At 41.6% G+C, this 22,221-nt stretch overlaps 1 protein-coding gene and 1 long non-coding RNA gene across 2 annotated transcripts in view; one reads left to right on the forward strand and one right to left on the reverse strand.

The window, feature by feature from the left end:
• Nucleotides 1–22,221, forward strand: part of zgc:56622 (uncharacterized protein LOC326033 homolog) — a 69,395-nt gene that overhangs the window by 40,671 nt on the left and 6,503 nt on the right. The window contains exons 5-6 of the mRNA XM_062022353.1: nt 7,134–7,250; nt 10,414–10,526. Coding sequence (XP_061878337.1) covers nt 7,134–7,250; nt 10,414–10,526 — 230 coding nt within the window. The remainder of the gene's footprint in view (nt 1–7,133; nt 7,251–10,413; nt 10,527–22,221) is intronic.
• LOC133630695 (uncharacterized) lies at nt 5,839–21,040 on the reverse strand. Its single transcript, XR_009821316.1, has 3 exons — nt 20,752–21,040; nt 10,432–10,507; nt 5,839–5,946 (listed from the first exon to the last, which is right to left on the reverse strand). It is a non-coding gene; the product is annotated as an uncharacterized LOC133630695 (long non-coding RNA).

Here is a 22,221-nt window from a genome sequence, read left to right on the forward strand (position 1 = left end):
TCAGTGCATGACACTCCTACATCTTTCTTACTGGGAAGAAGCAAAACACGCTGGATGATTAATGACAAATTAATGCCAATAAAGTTGTATACAGGTAATGTTAAAAATGTTAGCTCCAAACGTGTGAGTGTGCATGATTTGTTGCATAGAGACAAAGTTGAAAACAAGACGCTCAAAGTGAAGTGAAGTGAAGTGAATTATATTTATATAGCGCTTTTCTCAGCTGATCGCTTTACTTACGCGTTGACAATGCTTTAGGTATGTTTTTAAAGAACGCCTTGATAGGTAAATGGTTTAAAAACAAGATCATAGTGAGGATGAATCCAAACTTCCATCATGCTTCTTAGCGAGCAAAGACACGCTCACCACTTAGATGGCGGTGTTTGTGCTGTGCTTTGAGCAGGAGGAGCGAGTTGTCTTGTTTTCAACTGTTTTAATGCAACACAGTGCACACTCACACGTTTAGGGGCTAACATTTTTAAAGAGGAATTGCACTTTTTTTTGGTAAATTTGCCTATTACTCACAATCCTTATGTAAGACAAGAACATATACAAAACCCAAAACCAGTGAAGTTGGCACGTTGTGTAATTCGTAAATAAAAACAGAATACAATGATTTGCAAATCCTTTTCAACCTATATTCAATTGAATAGACTGCAAAGACAAGATATTTAATGTTCAAACTGAGAAACTTTTTTTGCAAATAATCATTAACTTGGAATTTAATGGCAGCAACACATTGAAAAAAAGTTGTCACAGGAGCATTTTTACCACTGTGTTACATGGCGTTTCCTTTTAACAACACTCAGTAAACGTTTGGGAACTGAGGAGACCAATCTTTGAAGCGTTTTAGGTGGAATTCGTTCCCATTCTTGCTTGATGTACAGCTTAAGTTATTCAACAGTCCGGGGTCTCTGTTGTGGTATTTTAGGCTTCATAATGCGGGAGACAGGTCTGGACTACAGGCAGGCCAGTCTAGTACCCGCACTATTTTACTACGAAGTCCCGCTATTGTAACACGTGGAGAATGTGGCTTGCTGAAATAAGCAGGGGCGTCCATGAAAAAGACCTTGCTTGGAAAGCAACATGTTGCTCCAAAACCTGTATGTACCTTTCAGCATTAATGGTGCCTTCACAGATGTGTAAGTTACCCATGCCTTGGGTACTAATACAACCCCATACCATCACAGATTCTGTCTTTTGAAATTTGCGCCTATAACAATCCGCATGGTTCTTTTCCTCTTTGGTCCGGAGGACACGACGTCCACAGTTTTCAAAAACAATTTGAAATGTGGACTCGTCAGACCACAGAACACTTTTCCACTTTGCATCAGTCTATCTTAGTTGAGCTCGGGCCCAGCAAAGCCGGCAGCGTTTCTGGGTGTTGTTGATAAATGGCTTTCGCTTTGCATGGTAGAGTTTTATCTGGCACTTACAGATGTAGCGACGAACTGAAATTACAGACAGTGGTTTTCTGAAGTGTTCCGGAGCCCATGTGGTGATACCCTTTACACACTGATGTCGCTTTTTGATGCAGTACCGCCTGAGCGATCAAAGGTACACGGCCTTGCCGCTTACGTGCAGTGATTTCTCCAGATTCTCTGAATCTTTTGATGATATTACGGACCGTAGATTTGGAAATCCTTAAATTCCTTGGAATAGTTCATTGAGAAATGTTGTTCTTGAACTGTTGGACAATTAGCTCAGCCATTTGTTCACAAAGTGGTGACCCTCGCCCCATCCTTGTGTGTGAATGACTTAGCATTTCATGGAAACTGCTTTTATACCCAATTATGGCACCCACCTGTTCCCAATTAGCCTGTTCACCTGTGGCATGTTTTAAATACTTGTGCCAGCTTTTTTGAAACATGTTGCAGGCATCAAATTCCAAATGAGCTAAAAACATTTAATAAAAAATAACAAAGTTTTCCAGTTCGAACGTTAAATATCTTGTCTTTGCAGTCTATTCAATTGAATATAGGTTGAAAAAGATTTGCAAATCCTTGTATTCTGTTTTTATTTATGATTTACACAATGGACCAACTTCACTGGTTTTGCGCTTTGTACAGGCTGCAAGTATAAATGCATTACATATAGTCAACGTTCTCTCTGAGGTGCGCACCTGCGCAATTGCGCATTGCCACACGCCCTCTGCGCACAGCAAAACTATGCTGCGCGCAAAATCAAATCTCATCTGAACTATAAACAAAATAAACAGATAACAATTTGTTCTGTGAGCAATATTATTGTGACTTACTCGATCGACAGTTGTCCGGGGCGGGGAACGTTTCCAGTTGATTTGGGTGAGCGATCCAATTATTTCGGCAGAGCTTGGCTCAAAGTTCCACATTTGCAGCGGGACCAAGTCACGCCGACCTCCCTCTCTCAGCTTCCGTCTGCTCCAATGTTTCACCCTCTGTTCGAGCTTGCTTCTATAAGCAGCAGTTCATCCTCTTTATGTTCAGCTTCAAAAATATAAGGTTGTGAATCCTCAGTTGTCCAAAAATAGCTGTCTTCGTTGTCTATTACCAAGTCTGCCATGAGTGCAATTTACTTACGTTTGTTTCCGGAAGTATGGACACACATTTGTCGGAAGTGTGCTGCTATAGAAACAGAAATAAATGTGCAGAGAAAAGAAGTTTTGGTATTGCTTTAAATGACCAAAATACGGTAATTATTGTACATATTACATATAAAAAGTGTCACTGAATTTTTACATTTGGCACATACTGAGTTTTGACTTGCTTATGTTGTTTTTTGGATTTCTATGAGGAAATCCATGCACCTCTTCTTACTTGAGGCACTATGACAGCAGTCTGTCCACTTTACATCTGTCGGCAAAATTCATTGTTGTCTGTGATGAGCCCAATGAGGATGGTGTTATCCGCAAACTTAATCAGTTTTTTGAACTGGTGACTGGAGGTGCAGCAGTTTGTGTACAAAGAGAAGAGCAGGGTGGAAGTACACAGCGTTGTGGGGATCCTGTACTAAAGTAAGTGGTGTCCGACACAGTAATCTCCAGCCGCACATGCTGCTTCCAGTCTGTCAGGTAGTCTCAATGATCCACCTGCATTTGGAATCGGGAACATGGAGTTGGGAGAGCTTGTCTTGTAGACAAGTCGAGAGAATGGTTTTACTTGCGTGAAGTTGGCACCTTGCCCCTTGCAGGTAGTCTCAATGATCCACCTGCATTTGGAATCGGGAACATGGAGCTGGGAGAGCTTGTCTTGTAGACAAGTCGAGAGAATGGTTTTACTTGCGTGAAGTTGGCACCGTGCCCCTTGCAAAATTCTGTTAAAATAGTCTCATTCATTTGTGCTGGTTTGTGCCGTTGACATGGTTGTTTGTGCTACTTTTGTTTTCGAGTCAATAAAGATTATTTCATAGGTCAATTAAAGTTTATCCATACCCCTTTTGTCCAAATTAAACCAAATTAGTATTTTACTTTGTTCCACGTTTGTGCTAGTTTGTGCTGGTTTGTGCCATTTAAATTATTGATTGTGCAATGCAAATCATGCAGACTTTGTGAGCGCCAACAAAAATTACTTTGGGAACAATTATGATCAGAACCTTATATTCTTTAGCTTGAATAGAAGAGGATCAGCTACAAGGTTTAAAAGCTGTGTGCTAAACAGATGCAGTTTTGGTGCAACACTAACCCAACATAGGCACAAGACATTAATACAATGTTGATTATACATACATGTCCTTTAAAACTGATTTTGAAACAACGTTGCCAAATAGTTGTATTTGTAAATTGAGACAACGTTGATGGTCTACGTTGGATCCATGTTGTTGGTTGGGAAATTACCAAATTTCAAATGTCAAGTCAACGTCACAGCCTGGTATTGAATAAACGTTGTCAAAAAGCATGTTGCTTCAACGTTGTATTTGTGTCATAAAATATTGGTTATGAAATGACCAAAATTCAATGGTCAAATCAGCGTCAGAACCCAACATTGACTAAACGTTGTCAAAAAGCATAAAGCATTATAAGTGTAACAATCGGAATGAAACTCAATGTAACAGAGTAAAAGTAGCGTTTCTTCTTCACAAAAAGGCACCGCCCCCGATGTCCACGCAATGCTACAGAGTCTTCTCAACCACGACAGCCCCATGGCATCCAGAGCTTTAAAGAACTTCGGGCGGATCTGATCTACTTTTCTTAACTACCTCGGCAACCTCAGCCCCAGAAATAGGAGAGTCCACTACAGAGTTGCCAGGCACTGCCTTGAGGAGGTCTTCGAAGTATTCCTTCCATCGATCCACATCATCCCCAGTCGACGTCAGCGGCACAACGTTCCCACTATACACAGTGTTGACACTGCACTGCTTCCCCCTCCTGAGGCGGCGAATGGTGGTCCAAAATAGCTTCGAAGACGTCTGGAAGTCGTTCTCTATGGCTTCTCCGAACCACTCCCATGTCCAAGTTGTTGCCTCTGCAACCGCCAAAGCCGCACACCGCTTGGCCTGTCGGTATCTGTCAGCTGCCTCCGGGTCCCATGAGCCAAAAAGACCCGATAGTACTCCTTCTTCAGCCTGACAGTGGCGATTGCTCTAAGACTGCAAGGGAAGTTGAGAGCTTCCCCTACAATGTCAAAAAACAAGTGATTAAATATAAAGTGTTGTGTGTACATGTTATTGACTAAATCTACAATGCGCTCTGTTGTTCAGAATCAGCTTCTTATCACTGGTAACGACGTGGCTTTCCTCTCGCTCTTTACCGCAGCTTCACGGTGCTTTAAACCGTATAGATGCTGCGCGTCCACAGACTTCAATGGGGAAGCATAGACTGCTGCGAAACGAGACGAGTCATTGGATAAATGCTGGGCTTTGTTCCTCCCATCTGACGGCGAGCGTCTCTGGGGGTCTATGGGGCAGTGGGCTGGCCTCGGTCGGCCCGGACGCTCAACTTCTGCATGATAATTGGATGATCTGTCAAAGGCTGATTCCCTTTTTGATTGACAGCGAAATGAAGGAATCAGCGATCTTGTGTTGTAAACTTCTGAGGGAGCATTTTTCAACGTTCATTCTGTTGTTCTGAGTTGAACCGGAGACTTTCCTGATCCTCTTAGCGACATTTTCTTTGTTAAAAACGACTTGCCACAAATAGAGCTTTTAATTCTGGTGTTTTTTTGTGTTTGGAGACTGACTTATTTCACCCTGCAGTTTCTGTCCTTACCGAGCAGCGGGTGCTGTTGAGCCCCTTCACTGTCTTAAAGCACTCACAGTGCACGTCGCACTAGCCTCGCGCCAGTGCAGCTAGCGAGCTAGCTAGGTAACAAGCTGCATTTAATGGTAGATAATTTGAATGTTTATTTTTTTAAAAAATTTTTAACAACAAACATACACTTATAATGCACACAGGTTTACAAACTATTGTCATTAGTGGCAACGATTGGAGCTACTGCAGGTGTAGAGAGTAGCTTCTCCTGTTTAAAACGGCTCAATCCAAAAACATGCACCTGGGGATAGGTTGATTGTCAATACTAGATTGACCCTAATGTGTGAATGTGAGTGTGAATGTTGTCTGTCTATCTGTGTTGGCCCTGGGATGAGATGGTGACTTGTCCAGGGTGTACCCCGCCTTCCGCCCGAATACAGTTGAGATAGGCTCTAGCACCCCCTGTCACCCCGAAAGGGACAAGTGGTAGAAAATGGATGGATGGATGGAATTCTTACACCCGCAACACCATGGGCCAAGGCCGTTTAAGCAGCCTACAGGGATGACGTCAGACTGGTGACACAAGAGGAAGGACCCGTGATCTGAAACAAGAGGATTTGCTTTTCAAAATAAAACATGCAAATCACAAGACAGAAAAAACCAAGACAAGACTTCCCTCACCGCGGTGTGACAGAGTTTGCATTGCCCTCGATCCCAGATCCTTGTGTGGAGCTCAGCAAACTACAAGGATCTGGCGAGAGTCAGGTTATCATTTTGTGCACCTGTAAAAAAACGTAACTTTGTCTTGAATTTGAAAAAAAAAAACATTACATTTTTCACTAAAGAAGGGTTCGGTGAATGTGCATATGAAACTGGTGGGGTTCGGTACCTCCAACAAGGTTGAGAACCACTGCTCTAGAGACTCCAAAAAGGGCGGCTACTCTGAACTGCAGTTTGGTGCGTAAGCACAAACAACAGTCACGAACCATGTTTAATCATTAATTATAAATGATCAATATTTTAAAATGATTTATTTTTAATAATGTTTAACATTTAACAATGATTAACGTTCGATAATGATGAACATTTTATAGTGATTAACATTTAATAATGATTAAAGTTTAATAATGATTGATGTTTAGTAATGATTGACGTTTAATAATGATTGACGTTCAATAATGATTGACGATTAGTAATGATTAACATTTAATAATGATTGACGTTTAATAATGATTGACGTTTAATAATGATTGACGTTTAGTAATGGTTAACATTAATAATGGTTAAAATTAAATAATGATCAACTTTTATAACGATTAGTATTTGATGATGATCACTAGTAATGATTATTACCTTTAACAATGACTGACATTCAATAGTGATTAATGTTTAATAATGACTAACATTTATTAATGATTAACATTTGTTAATGATTAACATTTGTTAATGATTAACATTTGTTTAATCACAACACTCCACAGTTTTTTTTCTATACTCTCGAAAACTCGCCCATATTTTAGTCATCCTTACTAAAATGTCAGGGAAGATTAAAGTTTCATTCCACAAGCTTGTAAACCTTTTTGTAATTGCAATCAACAATCTCATCTCTCACCAGCATCCATAAAATCCTACCTTATTGTAAGATGTACAATGTAATGTGTACTCTTATGTCATGTAGTGTAATGTGTACGAATATGTAATAATGTGGAGTGAATTAAATTTATATAGCGCTTTTCTCTAGTGATTCAAAGCGCTTTACATTGTGAAACCCATGATCTAAGTTACATTTAAACCAGTGTGGGTGGCACTGGGAGCAGGTGGGTAAAGTATCTTGCCCAAGAGCACAACGACAGTGACTTGGACGGCGGAAGCGGAGATCGAACCCGGAACACTAAAGTTGCTGCCATGCCGCATGTACTAAGTCAATCTGTACTAATGTGTTTGTGCTGTGTTCCTAATTATACTGCAGGCCATGGAAGCACTGCAGGCTTCAGCGAAAGTTAAGAACATTGGAGATTCCAACTTCAACATCAAGCAGTTGAACAAACTTCTTCATCTTTGCAAAATTCCTCCTGCTGTCAATCAGGTACAGTATTTTAATCATAACTGTCTGCATATTCTAATTCAACAAATATTATAACCATTGTTAAGATATATTCATCCCATAAGAGCTAATCCAAGTAAAAACTGTTAATTTTTCTACAAAACCCAAAGCCAGTGAAGTTGGCACGTTGTGTAATTCGTAAATAAAAACAAAATACAATGGTTTGCAAATCCTTTTCAACTTATATTCAATTAAATAGACTGCAAAGAAAAGATATTTAATGTTCGAACTGAGAAAATTATTTTTTTTTGCAAATAATCATTAACTTAGAATTTAATGGCAGCAACACATTACAAAGAGGTTGGCACAGGGGCATTTTTACCACTGTGTTACATGGCCTTTCCTTTTAATAACACTCAGTAAACGTTTGGGAACTGAAGAGACCAATTTTTGAAACTTTTCAGGTGGAATTATTTCCCATTCTTGCTTGATGTACAGCTTAAATTGTCCAACAGTCAGGGGTCTCAGTTGTGGTATTTTAGGCTTCATATTGCGCCACACATTTTCAATGGGAGACAGGTCTGGACCACAGGCAGGCCAGTCTCTTTTACTACGAAGCCACACTGTTGTAACACGTGCAGAATGTGGCTTGGCATTGTTCTGCTGAAATAAGCAGGGGCGTCCATGAAAAAAACATTTCTTGGATGGCAACATATGTTGCTCCAAAACCTGTATGTACCTTACAGCATTAATGGTGCCTTCACAGATGTGTAAGTTACCCATGCCTTGGGCACTAAATCACAGATTCTGGCTTTTCAGAATCAGAATCAGAAATACTTTATTAATCCCCAAGGGGAAATTAAAATTTTCAGCACAATCCCATTCAAGATCAGACAAACATTACAGGGAGACAGAACAGAATCGCTGACGGGTCTGCCAACTTCCGGCGCCCCTTACAAAAATGCTGAGATACAGGTAATCAATGGGGGTGTGGGGGGTGGGAGGTGGCGGGGGTTGGTCTATGTCTGGGCCCCTGAGAGGGGGTCCAGACTGAGGCAAAGGGTAAAAACAACTCAAAGCCATAGCACACATCCCTCTTACACACATGTAAAGAGCAACAAACGTCAAAGAACACAAATTACATTAAAGACATTAAAAGAGCAGAGCTGACGCAACCAGCCACTTCTACATACAGCTATGAAAAAAAAGTAAAAGAAACATATACACTGTGGTGGCCTCTGCGGTGTTCCACGCCATCGTCGGCTGGGGTGGAGGGCGCATGGCCAGAGACAGGAGCAGACCCTACAAAGCAACCAAGAGAGCAGACTCCACTCTCGGCCGCCCACTAACTCGGCCAGTGTCCAGTCCGCATGGATGAGCGAGGATGCGTCTAAGGAGACTGAGGTGTCCGATACCTGCTCAATCAGCCAAGACACTGTGAAGCCTGTCCGTCCCATCGCTCAGTGCTCGCTCCGCAGCCCTGTCTCTTCATCCACATCTCCTCCAGTCTCTCCAAACGGACTCTGGTTTGGCAGAGACCCAGCAGCTGGTCTCCATGGCCAAAAGGCTCCCGGGAGGAAGACCCAGAAGTCCACAAAAAAGCACCGCAGAAGTCACCAAAGTGCCACCACTTGTCACACAGTCCCAAAGGGTCCCGAACCAAAAGGCAATATATATATATATATATATATATATATATATATATATATATATATATATATATATATATATATATATATATATATATATATATATATACTGTATATAATAACACGTGAAAACAAGAGGGGAACACAAAATGATGACACGAGCACAGAGCTCCTGCCAACAGCAGCCACTACAGCTGCGCCATCTTGGAAAAAAAACCTTTGAACTTTGCGCCTCAAACAGTCCGGGTTGTTATTTTCTTCTTTGGTCCAGAGGATATGACATCCACAGTTTCCAAAAACTATTTGAAATGTGGACTCATCAGACCACAGAACACTTTTCCACTTTGCATCAGTCCATCTTAGATCAATCAATCAATCAATGTTTATTCATACAGCCCTAAATCACAAGTGTCTCAAAGGGCTGCACAAGCCACAACGACATCCTCGGTACAGAGCCCACATAGATGAGCTCGGGCCCAGCGAAGCCGACGGAATTTCTGGGTGTTGTTGATAAATGGCTTTCGCTTTGCATAGTAGAGTTTTAACTTGTAGCGACAAACTGTAGTTACTGACAGTGGTTGTCTGAAGTGTTCCTGAGCCCATGTGGTGATATCCTTTACACACTGATGTCGGTTTTTGATGCAGTGCCACACCAGGTCTGTAATACCATCGCTTACGTGCAGTGATTTCCCCAGATTCTCTAAACCTTTTGATGATATTACAGACCGTAGATGGTGAAATCCCTAAATTATTTGCAATAGCTCATTGAGAAATGTTGTTCTTAAACTGTTCGACAATTTGCTCACGTTTTTGTTCACAGAGTGGTGGGCCTCGCCCCATCCTTGTTTGTGAATGACTGAGCATTTCATGGAAGTTGCTTTTATACCCAATCATGGCACCCACCTGTTCCCAATTAGCCTGTTCAAGCTGTGTTCAAGGGTGTTCCAAATAAGTGTTTGATGAGCATTCCTCAACTTTCTCAGTCTTTTTTGCCACTTGTGCCAGTTTTTTTAAACATGTTGCAGGCATCAAATTCCAAATGAGCTAATATTTGCAAAAAATAACGAAGTTTACCAGTTCAAACGTTAAGTATCTTGTCTTTGCAGTGTATTCAATTGAATATGGGTTGAAAAGGATTTGCAAATTATTGCATTTTGTTTTTTTATTTACGATTTACACAACGTGCCAACTTCACTGGTTTTGGGTTTTGTAAAATACCCATCATGTGGAAGATGGCACAGTTCTTTTTGTTTGATTATTTATTTTAATTATGAATTATTTATTGTTTGCTTTAAATGTATCCCTGACCCTTTGTTGTGCTTGAAAGAAGAGAACATTCTTGTAGTTTTTTATGAATTGATTAAAGAAATATAATGTATAATATTTGACATGCTACTATTAAAGTATTACAATTGCATTTAAAATCAACTTTAATGTTCAGTTTTTTATAATTTTTTAAATAAGTTTTAACAGTTTTTTAAATAATGACCAAATCAATGAATATAACAAAGTGAAGTTATCAAAAGAGATACAAATCAATTTGTGTGCATGGTTAGGTGGAGCTTCATCCTTACCTGACCCAGGAAGAACTGATCAAGTTCTGTAAAGGCACAAATATTGTTCTCATAGCCTGCCGACCCTTTGGCTCGCCTGCAAGAACACCACGACTGTAAGTTGTCCTATTTACTTAATTTCAAAAACACATTTGTCACACTCACGTAAAAACACATCGCTATGCAATGCAACATGCAATGCTATGCAAACACATTTCTTTCGTACATCCCAAACCACGTGGAATTGAAGGCACCTGTTGCAGTGGCTCTGCACTTGCTCATTAATTACGCAAATCATATTTAAATTAGCCATGCGCCTGAGATCCCCCACGCTGCACCGCCAGAAAACACAAAGATAAGGAGCAAGATGGCAAAAAAGAAGAATTTCACCAACATTGAGTTTGAGGTGCTTCTTGCAGGAGTGTAACAAAATACTTTATCCCACTAAGTTAGTGCAGCAGTGCATGTGCTTGGGAAAAAGTGTTGTTGTATATTTGTTGGTCCTGTGATGAGCCAAGAAGACGGCAACGAGGAATCGTTGAACAAAAAGTGTATTTGTTTCAGCGAGCCTCAAACTGGAACTGCCGTTTCCAGGAGAAAAGGAATGGGCCTGCTTACTCTTCTGCTGTCTTCTTGGACAACTGTTCTTAAATACCTTTTACACGAAGACAGTTACTCATTGTTGTTCTAGCCAGGGGCGTCACTAGCTTTTAAGGACAGGGGGGGCTTAGCCCCCAGGAGATGCACAGGATGCGAGTGAATGTAGCGCACGAGCACAACACTTCACAAACGGCTAACAAAGACTTACAATAATAATAATAACAATGAATTATTTATTTCAGTCGGTTTATTTTCAATCTGTGTTCAGTACAACAACAAACATGGGTTTGCACAGTGACATTTTGTTTACAGCATCAACAAGAAACAATTACTTGCATGATCCTTCAAGATACACTGAAACACAATGAAAGTCATGGCATTAGCCTCTATGTTATTCATTCACAACATAGAGGCTAATGCCATGACTTTCGCTCACAATACAATAATTGTTTGTTCCCAAATATTTTGAAGTTGCACAGATTACATTTTGGGCACATATGTGACTAAAATGGTTGTAAATTAAAGCCCTGGAAATATTACTTAATTACTTGAATTAAAGTAATATCTGGATCGGGATAATTTGGCCAAATAAAACCATGACACAAATTAAATACATGTTGACCTTGTAGTTTACCTGACCAGACCCCAAATAAAACCCATCCATCCATTTTCTACCGCTTGTCCCTTTTGGGGTCGCTGGAGCCTATCTCAGCTGCATTTGGGTGGAAGGCGGCGTACACCCTGGACAAGTCGCCATCTCATCACAGGGCCAACACAGAGACAACATTCACACTCGCATTCAAATTTAAATAGGGTTGTATTAAAAATGCTTTGAGTAGTTTCTTGTAATAAATATTGAGTTAAGTAAAACTGCAGTTGCATTAAATATTTTCTGTCAAAATTAAAATACCTCAATTAAGTGCTTTGACACACATCGTTTCCCAGACGATGTTGAGGGCCATTCGACATGTTGTAAATAACATGTCACTATCTTACACCTGTGCTAAAGTGGGTTTATCCCAAATAATGTATTCATGATTATTGAATGTTATTTTGTAAAAATCCTTATGATGGTTTTTTTTCCACTATGGCAAAACTCAACAGCCAGTAGCAGGACAGACTAACTTCCAATTAGGGCTCAACAACTAATCGATTAAAATCGATTGTAAAAATAGTTGGCGATTAATTTAGTCATCGATTCGTTGGATTTATGCTATAAGAGGCAATTATTATTTATTTTTTTTATAAAACTTTATTTATAAACTGAAACATGTACAAACAGCTGAGAAACAATAGTCAAAATAAGTATGTGCCAGTATGCGTTTTTTTCCAATAAAATACTGGAAAGGATAGAAATGTAGTTTGTCTCTTTTATCCGATTATTAATCGATGAATCAAAGTAATAACACAGAATAATCGTTTATCAAATTAATAGTAAGGTAGCCCTACTTCCAATGGAGACAAAGTTGCTGAATGCAGTAGAAGACAACGTTCAGATAAAGAAGAGACATCAGAGAAGCGATCGTCTGACAATTTAGACAAACTAACATCAAGCGATGAGGTGGAGACAGGCCTAGTTACACTGTTCCTTACACCCACCCACCCACCCACTTCCCCGTCCTGCCGCCTGTCCCGGGAAACGCTCCCTCCCCCTAAAAAGACAACACCTTAGCTAATAAACTTTCTGGGGGAACCACTGCATATTGATTTTGTAAATGACCAGACCCCAAACACATATTGACTTTGACCAAAGCCATACAACATTGACCTTGTAGATACATGAGTTATACTTTTATAGTGCTTTAATAATAATAATAATAATAATAATAATTATAATAAATTTGATTTAGTATAGCGCTTTTCAAAGCATTCAAAGACGCTTTACGGGAGAAAAAATTAAAATATGAAACAGTTTGAAGTAATAATATAAAATACAGGAAATATAAAAGCAGCACATTGTAAAATACATAATACAGGACAATTACAAGACAGGACATTACAAGACACAGAACACTAATCACTAATCATTGGTTAAAAGCAGATCTGAAAAGGTGTGTTTTGAGAAGGCTTTTGAAGGTGGGAAGGTCTGGGCAGTCACGGATGGATTTGGGAAGAGTGTTCCAGAGGGTGGGAGCAGCGATGGAGAAGGGTCTGTCACCCCAGGTCCGGAGCTTGGTTCTGAGTGGTGGGGAGAGGAGGTTGGCATCAGAGGAGCGTAGGCTGCGAGAAGGGGTATGGCGGTGAAGTAGGTTGGTGAGGTAGCAGGGGATCTGGTTGTGGAGGGCTTTATGGGTGAGGAGGAGGATTTTAAAGTGGATCCGGTGAGGAACGGGGAGCCAGTGCTTTTCTACCTTCAAGGAACTCAAAGCGCTTTGCCACCATTTCCACATTCACGCTGATGGCGGGAGCTGCCATGCAAGGCCCTAACCGCAACCCATCAGGAAACAAGAGCAAGGGTGAAGTGTCTTGCTCAAGGACACAACGGGCGAGACGCGGTTGGTAGAAGGTGGGGATCGAACCAGGAATCCTCAGGTTGCTGGCACAGCCACTCACACAACGGCGCCACGCTGTCCCCAAAATGAGAAAAAACAAACACTGACTTTGTAGAGGACAAAGACAAAAATTTTGAAATCTCTAAAGCAGCAACACACACACCCACAATATAAAATTAGCAACTGTCACACCCCGCCTCAGGTGAAGGTAATGTAACCATTGTAAACCGGACTTCCAAACCAAGGATGGCAAAGCATGCAGTTGTAAACACTTTGCATTTATTTAAACCCCAAAGTGTCAAAAGGTGAACAACAACAACAACAAGAAACCAAGCACCAACATCTCCGCAGATGTTTGGTGATGCATGGAGACCTGAGCTCCTGGTCAGGACATAGATCTTTTTGTAAATACACCTTAAATAAACCATCACAAGTCTAGAAGTATTCACATAGTACTTCTAACACCCAGCTTTTGACAACCATAGTTGGGCCCAACTTGGGCCTAATCAGTGAGGGCAGGTGTGTTCACCTACATCAAACACTCAGCCCCACCTTGACTCTCTTAGCCAGCAGTAGAGAGCCACGGTGAGTGACAGCTTGTCATTTGTTTGTTAACTGCATGTTGGTCACTGACTCAAGTGATTGAATGTGTGTTGTTTGTTCATGTTGTGTTCCTAACACATGTGCAGTGCGGGGTCAAACTGTCACAGCAAAGTAACACAAACACAATAGAAAGCAGCAAAAGCACACAATTGAAAGCAGCAAAATACACAATTGAAAGCAGCCAAGCACACAATAGAAAGCAGCAGAATGCAAGTGAAAAATACAAAAGTATTACTCACTGTGAGCAAAAACGGTCCAGTCCGCCTCAGTGTCAAAAGAATAATGATGAAGCACTGAAGGAGGGACTCAGGTGGAACTAAATAGAACTAATTAAACTGGGAACAGCTGTGCTGACGGGACATGGAGCAGAAAGTAAAGGTGCCGCAAATGACAGAGACCAAACAGGAAACAGTGACAAAACAAGAGCACCAGGACAGGAAGTGATTTCAAACACAGGAAAACCCAAACATAACCAAACTGTCCGTAGCACTTTTGACACATGTCTACATATACATATATATACATAGTGTATATATATATATATATATATAGATGTACTCATATACATATATATACATAGTATATATATATATATATATATAGATGTACTCATATACATATATATACATAGTGTATATATATATATAGATGTACTATATATATATATATATATATATATATATATATATATATATATATATATATATATATATATATATATATGTACTCATATATATATATATATATATATATATATATATACATATATATACACACATAATGTATATATATAGATGTACTCCTATATATATATATATATATATATATATATATATATATATATATATATATATATATATATATATATATACATAGTGTATATATATATATAGATGTACTCATATACATATATATACATACTGTATATATATATACATGTACTCATATACATATATACTGTATATATATATATATATATATATATATATATATATATATATATATATATATATATATATATATATATATATATATATATATATATATATATATATATATATAGCTGTAGAGGATGTTGTGGATCATGTTGACTATTGGTCCTCCTAATTGTCAATCATTCTGGTGATGTTACGTAAGGACATATATATATATATATATATATACATACTGTATATATATATATATCAAATAAAACAAATGGCTTATCGATAAGCCATATTTTATTTATTTATTTATTACATTCCAAAATAGGCCTAACAACGCCAATGGTTGTAATTCTGTAGCACTTTGAGATTTGGAATCAAATGCAAAGTAGATTACAAATACAATCCATCCATCCATCCATCCATCTTCTTCCGCTTATCCGAGGTCGGGTCGCGGGGGCAGCAGCTTAAGCAGGGAAGCCCAGACTTCCCTCTCCCCAGCCACTTCGTCCAGCTCCTCCCGGGGGATCCCGAGGCGTTCCCAGGCCAGCCGGGAGACATAGTCTTCCCAACGTGTCCTGAGTCTTCCCCGTGGCCTCCTACCGGTCGGACGTGCCCTAAACACCTCCCTAGGGAGGCGTTCGGGTGGCATCCTGACCAGATGCCCGAACCATCTGGCTCCTCTCGATGTGGAGGAGCAGCGGCTTTACTTTGAGCTCCCCCCGGATGGCAGAGCTTCTCACCCTATCTCTAAGGGAGAGCCCTGCCACCCGGCGGAGGAAACTCATTTCGGCCGCTTGTACCCGTGATCTTGTCCTTTCGGTCATAACCCAACGCTCATGACCATAGGTGAGGATGGGAACGGAGATCGACCGGTAAATTGAGAGCTTTGCCTTCCGGCTCAGCTCCTTCTTCAACACAACGGATCGATACAGCGTCCGCATTACTGAAGACGCCGCACCGATCCGCCTGTCGATCTCACGATCCACTCTTCCCTCACTCGTGAACAAGACTCCGAGGTACTTGAACTCCTCCACTTGGGGAAGGGTCTCCTCCGCAACCCGGGGATGGCACTCCACCCTTTTCCGGGCGAGAACCATGGATTCGGACTTGGAGGTGCTGATTCTCATCCCAGTCGCTTCACACTAAGCTGCGAACCGATCCAGCGAGAGCTGAAGATCCTGGCCAGATGAAGCCATCAGGACCACATTATCTGCAAAAAGCAGAGACCTAATCCTGCAGCCACCAAACCAGATCCCCTCAACGCCTTGACTGCGCCTAGAAATTCTGTCCATAAAAGTTATGAACAGAATCGGTGACAAAGGGCAGCCTTGGCGGAGTCCAACTCTCACTGGAAACGTGTCCGACTTACTGCCGGCAATGCGGACCAAACTCTGGCACTGATCATACAGGGAGCGGACCGCCACAATCAGACAGTCCGATACCCCATACTCTCTGAGCACTCCCCACAGGACTTCCCGAGGGACACGGTCGAATGCCTTCTCCAAGTCCACAAAACACATGTAGACTGGTTGGGCAAACTCCCATGCACCCTCAAGGACCCTGCCGAGAGTATAGAGCTGGTCCACAGTTCCACGACCAGGACGAAAACCACACTGTTCCTCCTGAATCCGAGGTTCGACTATCCGGCGTAGCCTCCTCTCCAGCACACCTGAATAGACTTTACCGGGAAGGCTGAGGAGTGTGATCCCACGATAGTTAGAACACACCCTCCGGTTCCCCTTCTTAAAGAGAGGAACCACCAACCCGGTCTGCCAATCCAGAGGTACCGCCCCCGATGTCCACGCGATGCTGCAGAGTCTTGTCAACCAAAACAGCCCCACAGCATCCAGAGCCTTAAGGAACTCTGGGCGGATCTCATCCACCCCCGGGGCCTTGCCACCGAGGAGCTTTTTAACTACCTCAGCAACCTCAGCCCCAGAAATAGGAGCGCCCACCACAGATTCCCCAGGCACTGCTTCCTCATAGGAAGACGTGTTGGTGGGATTGAGGAGGTCTTCGAAGTATTCCCTCCACCGATCCACAACATCCGCAGTTGAGGTCAGCAGAACACCATCCTCACCATACACGGTGTTGATAGTGCACTGCTTCCCCTTCCTGAGGCGGCGGATGGTGGTCCAGAATCGCTTCGAAGCCGTCCGGAAGTCGTTTTCCATGGCTTCCCCGAACTCCTCCCATGTCCGAGTTTTTGCCTCCGCGACCGCCGAAGCCGCACACCGCTTGGCCTGTCGGTACCTGTCCGCTGCCTCAGGAGTCCTATGAGCCAAAAGGACCCGATAGGACTCCTTCTTCAGCTTGACGGCATCTCCAGGTTTCACTGTCGCTGCCAACATGAGCATTGAAGTCCCCCAGTAGAACGAGGGAATCACCCGGGGGAGCACTCTCAAGTACTCCCTCGAGTGAATCCAAAAAGGGTGGGTACTCTGAGCTGCGGTTTGGCGCGTAAGCGCAACCACAGTCAGGACCCATTCCCCCACCCGAAGGCGGAGGGAAGCTACCCTCTCGTCCACCGGGTTGAACTCCAACATGCAGGCTCTGAGCCGGGGGGGCAACAAGAATTGCTACCCCAGCCCGTCGCCTCTCACTGCCGGCAACGCCTGAGTAGAAGAGAGTCCAGCCCCTCTCGAGAGAACTGGTTCCAGAGCCCTTGCTGTGCGTCGAAGTGAGTCCGACTATGTCTAGTCGGAACTTCTCCACCTCGCGCACTAGCTCAGGCTCCTTCCCCCCCAGCGAGGTGACGTTCCACGTCCCAAGAGCTAGCTACTGTAGCCGAGGATCGGACCACCAAGTGCCCTGCCTTCGGCTGCCGCCCAGCTCACATCGCACCCGACCTCTATGACCCCTGCTATGGGTGGTGAGCCCATTGGAGGGGGAACCCACGTTGCCTCTTCGGGCTGTGCCCGGCCGGGCCCCATGGGGACAGGCCCGGCCACCAGGCGCTCGCCATCGTGCCCCACCTCCGGGCCCGGCTCCAGAGGGGGGCCCCGGTAACCCGCGTCCGGGCGAGGGAAATCTGGGTCCATAGGTTTTATTTTTCCTTGAGGTCTTCGAGCTGCTCTTTGTCTGATCCCTCACCTAGGACCAGTTTGTCTTGGGAGACCCTACCAATTATACCCCGGACAACATAGCTCCTAGGATCATTGGGACACGCAAACTCCTCTACCCAGGCCCGGCCCTAACCAATCTGGCGCCCTAGGCAAGATTTTAGGTGGCGCACCCCCACATCGGCAGTGAAGTGTATATACTCACAAGAAACCGAATAGCTTTGTCTTTGACCTTTTTTTTTACTTAAAGAAAGCAAATTAACAATCAGAATAGTTAAAAAGATTTAAAAAAATATGAATAAATAAATGAATACAAAAAATAAAAAATGAATATCTAACAATTTATTGTCATCATTACAGTGAAATGCTGAATAGCAGACTGCAAAGTAACAGTATAATATATTATATGAGAATGTTATGTTATGATTATCTTTAACCGAATCACAGCAGTGCTCAAATTAAAAAACAGCATTCCCTCTCATGTGATATTGCTTAATTAACATTAATGATGTGCACTTTAACAACTAGGCTTACAACTATACCTAATATATAAAGGGGTGGAAAAGTGACTATTACCTGCAGGGCAAACATTAGCTAACCAGAAGGCAATAACAATGCAAACAAAAAACACCTGCTTAAAAGATCTAATACAAATGTCCCTGAGGAATGTAAGGTGGGACCGTGGGAGTACTGTAATTACCTAACGTTACATTATTATTTTCCATAACAATTTAGCCCCCTCCACAATATTAACCCGACGTTAAAACAGAACTAGCTATTTATTGATTAGCAATTGCCGAATCATGTAATATTAGCTTAATGCTAAAAAGCCAGGTTACTATCACCAGTGTTGGGTTAGTTACTGAAAGCCAGTAACTAGTTACAGTTAGTAGTTACTTCATTTTAAAAGTAACTCAGTTACTTACACCAAAAAGTAATGCGTTACTGTGAAAAGTAACTATTTAGTTACTTCTTTTTTTCTTCTTTTTTTTTTAAAGCTCCCATTAATGCCCTTTTAGCCTTCATTTCAGTACTGTTATTGCACTGGAGAATAATGCAATGTGTTGATCAACTTGACATGCATTTGCATCACTGAACTCTGCTAAGCAATGTGCTCTACACACAACACACAAAGACAAAGATATGTTTCAAAGGGCCAATTTGTTTTTGGCCAGAACAAATTGACAAAACTATTTTAAATAGCTGCAACATAACATACATAAGTAACAAACAGCTTAGCTGAAAAGCAAGAAAGGCACACACTACATACACAAAGCCTACTCATGCATTTTTTCCTAAAGGAATTCTGACACAAAATCATGTCTGAAGCCCAGAACACTCGACACATTTCCTCAGTTTTAGTTTAGAGATAAGGAAAGATTGGCCTGGCCCTCTAGCATCCCTCTTTATGTTTGTGAACTTTATAGTCTATACATTTAGAGTGATGTGATAATTAAACACTCTAGAAGTCTAGAATGAAAGAGTATATAAGAGAATTGACAGCAACGTTCCCTCTAAGGTGCGCACCTGTGCAATTGCGCACTGCTCAAGCGTCCTCTGCGCACGGCAAATCTATGCCACGCACAAAATCAAATAAAAAAATAAGTGCATAACAATTTTCGACACACGGACACAACAGAGAAAACAGTTTTCGTCATCATTGTTCAAATATTGTAACGTCTGTCGAGACGCTTTGAGGACATGAATTCCATCCATCACTTTACTGAGCAAAACTCTTTATTGTCGGCCATAAACACATCACCAAAACATTAGTAAAAAAATGATGTCTAGCAAAAGTGGTCATTTTCTGCAGTACAAACCAGACCAAAAGCAACTTTGTTATATCAACAGCAGCCGCTCGCTCTTTCTCACTTGCGCCAACACATGCACATATGGCACTTAGCCAGTGATGCGTTTACAGCCACACAAAAAGTGGGACAACTCCAACACCACACATAAAGTGTCATTCCAGGTCGTTACACTATGATTTACCAATCAAATGTGTGCTTATTCTAGTGTCATTTATTAGGAATCCCAATTTATAAATATTAATCATTAAATGCTGTTAGTATATTAAATAAATACTAATAAAAATATATTAAGTTGCAGGAATGTACACATGATCCCCTGCTTACATCTCATTGTGCAACATGTGAATGTTTTAATGGGAACTAAATGCAATGTCTGAAAGGGGTACAAATTATTTCCAAAGCAGGACCTCCACCCAGACAAACAATACAAGTACACAGTTCATGAAAAACAATATTTGTTGTTATTGTCATTGTAAGTGGGCCTAAACACTTGTACTAGAAATGGAAATGACTGCTGTAATTTGATTATAATAATAAGAGAATGTTGTCTGTCTATCTGTGTTGGCCCTGCGCTGGGTGGGGACTTGTCCAGGGTGTACCCCGCCTTCCGCCTGAATGCAGCTGAGATAGGCTCCAGCGACCCCGAAAGGGACAAGCGGTAAAAAATGGATGGATGGATGGAGATTAAACTTGTTATTTAGTCAGGTTTGGGACAGGTGTGCTACTGGTGTAGCCACAGTGTGCACGTCTGATGTTGCTCACATGGCCTCCACTGAATGCTCAGGGAGTTTTTGCGTTTGCTCACACATGAACACTTACAGGGAACATTGATTGACAGAGTGTGTACCTTCAGTGCTGAATGATGAGCAGAGGCAGAGTTAATCCTTAAGTGGTGGTGGTGGAGGGAAAGTAGCATTGGAGTCTCTGTCTCTCTTTACTAGCTTCGTCGAAGCATGTTGCTTATGTAGCTTGTTTCAGCACATTTGAATTGCTGTTTTGGGCAGTAGATGGGATCTTTGATCCAAAGCACAATTTACATTTAACTACAATGTTATTTTCTTTGTGCTCGACTAAAGAAAAGTAGTGAAAATATCTCCATGTAACAAACTCGACTGCAGCTCCGCCATGATCAGACACGCCCCCCTCCCCCCTCTCTCTCTTCCCTCCCCACACTCACACTCTCACACACACACACAAAGAGCGCATGTCTCTCTGGGTGGGGGGGGCGTAATGTTGTAACAAATAATATTTCTATTAAATAGGCTTTACTTTGCATTTTAATTAACGTGGGATTATTTTTTGTATTTAAAAATAATAGTACCAACTTTTTTTTTTTTTTTCTCCAACATTTGTGGCACTGGCGTGGCGCCCCCTGATGGACGGCGCCCTTAGCATTTGCCTATACGGCCTATGCCACGGGCCGGCCCTGCCTCTACCACGGTAAGGTGGCAGCTCAGAGAGGAGACAAATACAATCTATTATATAAATAAATTATATATATATATATATACATATATATATATATGTCCTTACGTAACATCACCAGAATGATTGACAATTAGGAGGACCAATGGTCAACATGATCCACCCAGAAATAAATAAAACAAATGGCTCATCGATAAGCCATTTAAAAACAATTTGTTTTAATATTTATTTATATGTATCATTATTCTCCTACTCACCTTTCCAGTAGAGGCCTCTCCCCTCGCACTTTCTGTGCTCCTCTGCCCTGACTCCTACAGGTCAATAGGGGTTGTGGAGTGATTAATATTATTATCTACTGATGATAGTCATACGTGAATGAGCTCAGCTCCTGTTCTCTTCCATATGTAAAGTGAGAAACACTGCTGATGCTCCAGAAGGAAGTAACCCCAAAGATAGCAAATGGTAAAAAAGAGTGCACATTTAACTATAAATAACCGGGACCTTCATGATGTATTTCAGACTAACTAGCTAACTAAGTAGCAGCATTGTTTTAGAGCGGGAATGTAACTTTTTGTCAAACACAGACCTGGTGTAAAGTGGAGCTAATACATTTTACTGCAAGCAGTGATGAATACTTACTTTCTTAAAAAAGTTTCTTATGTCCATTTTGCATCCGTTCACGTTCTTGTTCTGCAGTGCTGTGTGCTAATGTGCTTCGTACACCTGCAGGACCGCAAGAAAGGTCGCAGAGAATTTTGAGTGGATTTTGAGTGATGTGGACATTTTCTATTTTCTAAAATAGGCCTAACAACGCCAATGGTTCTAGCCTTGGGGCTGGTCAGTCAACCTATTTCCTGTGATCGGTTTGCGTTGTGTGACCTCCGACCTCTAT

This window comes from Entelurus aequoreus, linkage group LG16, assembly GCF_033978785.1.
Source record: "Entelurus aequoreus isolate RoL-2023_Sb linkage group LG16, RoL_Eaeq_v1.1, whole genome shotgun sequence".
In the NCBI taxonomy this organism is placed as follows: domain Eukaryota; kingdom Metazoa; phylum Chordata; class Actinopteri; order Syngnathiformes; family Syngnathidae; genus Entelurus; species Entelurus aequoreus.